General features: G+C 35.9%; 1 protein-coding gene across 1 annotated transcript in view; it reads right to left on the bottom strand.

The window, feature by feature from the left end:
* LOC138859861 (uncharacterized) overlaps positions 1 to 1,685 on the bottom strand; it is a 33,446-nt gene extending 31,761 nt beyond the window's left edge. Inside the window, exon 1 of the mRNA XM_070116162.1 lies at positions 1,610 to 1,685. Within this exon, the coding sequence (XP_069972263.1) occupies positions 1,610 to 1,685 (76 nt within the window). The remainder of the gene's footprint in view (positions 1 to 1,609) is intronic.
* Positions 1,686 to 5,000: the final 3,315 nt, after the last annotated feature.

The raw sequence follows: 5,000 nt of genomic DNA, 5'->3' as shown, positions 1-5,000 counted from the left end.
TATATACTGAAAACGTGTCAGATACCTGGTTTGCCCGGGATCTATCCTGCCGGAATATACGAGGGAAGATTGTGTAGACCAGGCGGGGGTGTGGGAGGCGGCAGCCCCCCCCCCCCTTTAAAAGGTTTAAGGGGTCAGAGCCCCCTATGCAACCTGGAAATGTATTAACATACTATGCTTGCTAGTATTCTATCGATGTTTCTCGAAATTCCCTGATATGTAGGCCTATCATACGTCCCCAGCTATCAGGACCGATGTCATAGTAATGCTTCGTTTGCGAAGGAAATGAGAGCTAGATTCGTTCGAAACACGACGAAAGCTATTGGAAATTATTCTATTCAGCCAAAACTGGTGTGGGGTTGCATTTCCAAATTTACCAAAATGATGCTTCAGACTAGAAATATCAATTGAAAATAAAATTAGTTAAGTCTCCCTTGAAACTGGATTTCATACTTTCTTTATATTCATCGTCAGAGAGAATTGGTTGAAGATAATTTTCATGGTTTTATATTGTGTATGAATAGGATTATGCATACACATCAAATTATGTAATAGGTATTGTTATTATTATTGTTATCTTTATTATTATCATTATTATTATCATTACTATTACTATCATCATCAACATTATGCTATTATTGTCACTATCATTATCATTTTTTGCCTTTTCACTATTGTCATTATAATAATAAAAATCATTATTATTATCATTACTATTACTATCATCCACATTACTAATGCTATTATTGTCACTATCATTATCATTTTTTCCTCTGCACTATCGTCATTATAATAATCATCATCATTATGATTATTACTATTACTACCATCAACAACATTATTATTGTCACTATCATTATCTTTTTTTCTTCTTCACTATTGTTATAATAAAATCATCATTTTTATCATCATTACTATTACCGGCGCCTTCATCCATCTCATTCTTAATAATCCTTCAGTTTGGCCAAAGTCATGGCCATCATTATTATTGCCATTGTTATAGATATTATTATTGTCATCATCATTATGATCATTATCGCTGTTATCAATAATAGTAGTAGTAGTATGATAATAGTAATAATGATAAAAATGACAATAATAACTACAATCATTGGTAGTGGTAGTACAATGATAGTAATAGTGATAATGATAACAATAATTTTCATCCTTATGATTGTTATTATCTTTGTTATTACTCCGATGACTATTATTATTATTATTACTATTACTACTATTACTATCATTCTTATGATTATCATAATGATTATTATTATCATTATCATCCTAATCACCTTCATTATTATCAATATCACTATCCTTATTGCCATTGTGATTATAATTATCATCATTATCATCTTTATCATCATCAATATCACTATAATCATTGCCATTAGTATTATCATAATCATCTTTATTATCATCAATATCACCATCATTATTGCCATTATGATTACCATTATCATCTTTATTATCATCAATATCACTATCATTATTACCATTATGATTAATCACTATCATCATTACCATTTCTGAAATATTCATCTAACGAGAAGTAGATTTCTACGAGAGTAAAAGAAACCGAAAATTAATCAATGAAAAGTCTATTCACCTTGACCTCCTTCCTGTGCAGACATGACACTGTGCACGTGACTTCCAACATATGTGGTCATGAGCGAGGACAACATAGAGAATGGAGGGAACGTGACTTTGCTATCTTTCTAACATCATGATGAAGGAGGGAGAGGGGGGAGTGGGTAGGGGGGGAGGGGGTAAAGGGGTACAAGGAGAAGGGGATAGAGAGTTGGAGGAGGAGAATGTGGAGGGAAATAAGAGAAATAGAGTGTTGAGAGAGAGAGAGGAAGGAAGAAGGGGAGGAGAGAGAGAGAGAGAGAGAGAGATGAATATATAGATATAGATAGATACATATAGGTATATATATACATATATATATATATATATATATATATATATATATATATAGAGAGAGAGAGAGAGAGAGAGAGAGAGAGAGAGAGAGAGAGAGAGAGAGAGATACACACACACACACACACACACACACACACACACACACACACACACACACACACACACACACACACACACACACATATATATATATATATATATATATATATATATATATATATATATAGAGAGAGAGAGAGAGAGAGAGAGAGAGAGAGAGAGAGAGAGTTAGGTAGATATACAGACACATAGATTGAGAGAGAGAGTTAGGTAGGTAGATAAAGAGTGATAGTTAGATGATGCAAGCAGATATAGATAGATATATAAGCAGAGAAAGAGAGCGATGGATAGATAGATAGAGAGGGGATGTATGGAAATTGTGCATGGGTGGGGTAGGGGGGGGGAGGGGTTGCTCAAGCCACACCCCCTTCTTCTTTATATCAGAAGATAATTCTTTTCTCTCTCAGATCCTCTTCCCTCTCAACGTCTGTGCGTGTGTGTATGAGCGTGTGTTCTGCGTACATGTGTGAGTGTTTTTCTGTGTCTGAATATGTGTATATGAGTGTGCCTGTGTTATGCGTACATGTGTGAGTGTTTGTCTTTGTGTCTGTATGTGTGTATGAGCGTGTGTTCTACGTACATGTGTGAGCGTTTTTCTTTGTGTCTGTATGTGTGTATGAGCGTGTCTGTGTCTGCATACATGTGTAAATGTTTGTCTTTGTGTGTTAGTGTGTGTTTTGATAAAATCATCCTTTTTACTTTCGCCATCAAAGTTATCATGATTTTCTGCCATTACTTTTCCAAATCCACAATCTTCCCAATCTTTTTTTTATACCAAAATATCCTCCCCTTTCCCTAACCCCAACCCACCTTATCCAACAAACCCATCCAGAACCCACCTTATCCAACTAACCCACTCTAAGCCCACCTTATCCACCCCAACCCGATCCCACTTAATTCACCCCGAGCATACCTTATCCACCCCAACCCACCTTATCCAACCAACCCACCCTATCCACCTAATCCACCCCAATCAACCTTACCCACTCAAGCCCACCTTATACACCCCCATCCACCTTATCCACCCAGCCCGAGCCCCCACTATCCACCCCAACCCAATCAATCTACTTAACCCACCCCAAGCCCACCTTATCCACTCCAACCCACCTCAAACCCAACTAAACCACCTAATCCAACCCAGCCAACCCTAGCCTACCCAATCCACCTAACCCACCCCAATCCCACCTAATCCCACCTAATCCAACCCACCCTAACCCACCCTTCTGATACCCCCTATACCCCCCCCCCCCCCTCATACCCCCTCCCCTGACCTCTCGCCTTCAGCTGCCGTGACTACTGAAGCTGAAACATAAGATCTGTAAGTTGATAAACAAAAAGAAGAAGAAGAAAAAATAATGATAATTATTACTTGAGTGCATGACAGGGATTGCATTTTGCTTGCCATGCACTGAGCGTATTCTTGGTTTTGTGTTGATGTGAATTTCGTTTTATATTGATGTGATTTTTTGTGATGTGAATTTCGTTTTAAATTGATGTGAGTTTTTTATGTGAATTTCGTCTTATGTTGATGTGAATTCCGTTTTATGTTGATGTGAATTTCGTTTTATGTTGATGTGAATTTCGTTATATGTTGATGTGAATTTCGTTTTATGTTGATGTGAATTCCGTTTTATGTTGATGTGAATTCCGTTTTATGTTGATGTGAATTTCGTTTTATGTTGATGTGAATTCCGTTTTATGTTGACGTGAATTTCGTTTTATGTTGATGTGAATTTCGTTTTATGTTGATGTGAATTCCGTTTTATGTTGACGTGAATTTCGTTTTATGTTGATGTGAATTTCGTTTTATGTTGATGTGAATTCCGTTTTATGTTGATGTGAATTCCGCTTTATGTTGATTTGAATTCCGTTTTATGTTGATGTGAATTCCGTTTTATGTTGATGTGAATTTCGTTATATGTTGATGTGAATTTCGTTTTATGTTGATGATGTGAATTCCGTTTTATGTTGATGTGAATTCCGTTTTATGTTGATGTGAATTTCGTCTTATGTTGATGATGTGAATTCCGTTTTATGTTGATGTGAATTTCGTTATATATTGATGTGAATTTCGTCTTATGTTGATGATGTGAATTCCGTTTTATGTTGATGTGAATTTCGTTTTATGTTGATGTGAATTTCGTTATATATTGATGTGAATTTCGTCTTATGTTGATGATGTGAATTTCGTTTTATGTTGATGTGAATTTCGTCTTATGTTGATGATGTGAATTCCGTTTTATGTTGATGTGAATTTCGTCTTATGTTGATGATGTGAATTTCGTTTTATGTTGATGATGTGAATTCCGTTTTATGTTGATGTGAATTTCGTTTTATGTTGATGATGTGAATTCCGTTTTATGTTGATGTGAATTTCGTCTTATGTTGATGATGTGAATTCCGTTTTATGTTGATGTGAATTTCGTCTTATGTTGATGATGTGAATTCCGTTTTATGTTGATGTGAATTTCGTTTGATGCTGACGTGAATTTTATTCCAAGTTCATGTTGATGTGAACTTCTTTTTATGTTGATGTGAATTTCGTTTTTAGTTTATATGAATTTCATTCTATGTTGATATGAAATTCGCCTGATGTTGATGTGAATGCAATTTGAATACCGTCGAATGTAGACTTGATTTCAATTAAGTTTAGATATTTGCTTGATTTAATTCAAGAACGAGTTAATGTGCTGGAGTTTCTGTGTTTCGAAGACATCCAGCACATAATCGGATAATTCAAGATTGATCTGGAAATCGAAGAATGTTTTCCATCCACCCAATCGTCTATATTTCCATCTATCCATCTATCCACCTATCCACCCTTCCATCCAACCGTTCCTCTATCCACACTTCCACCTAGCCATCAGTTCATCTGTTCATACCTCTGTCTATCCATCTATTGATACCTCTATCCAGGCATCCAAGTGTCTATTCTTTCACGCACCAATCCATCTGATCCACCCACCCATCCATCC

The sequence above is a fragment of the Penaeus vannamei genome, chromosome 38 (genome assembly GCF_042767895.1).
Source record: "Penaeus vannamei isolate JL-2024 chromosome 38, ASM4276789v1, whole genome shotgun sequence".
Lineage (NCBI taxonomy): Eukaryota > Metazoa > Arthropoda > Malacostraca > Decapoda > Penaeidae > Penaeus > Penaeus vannamei.
Note: the sequence above shows the minus strand (reverse complement) of the source record. Positions and strands in the feature narration are given on the sequence as shown.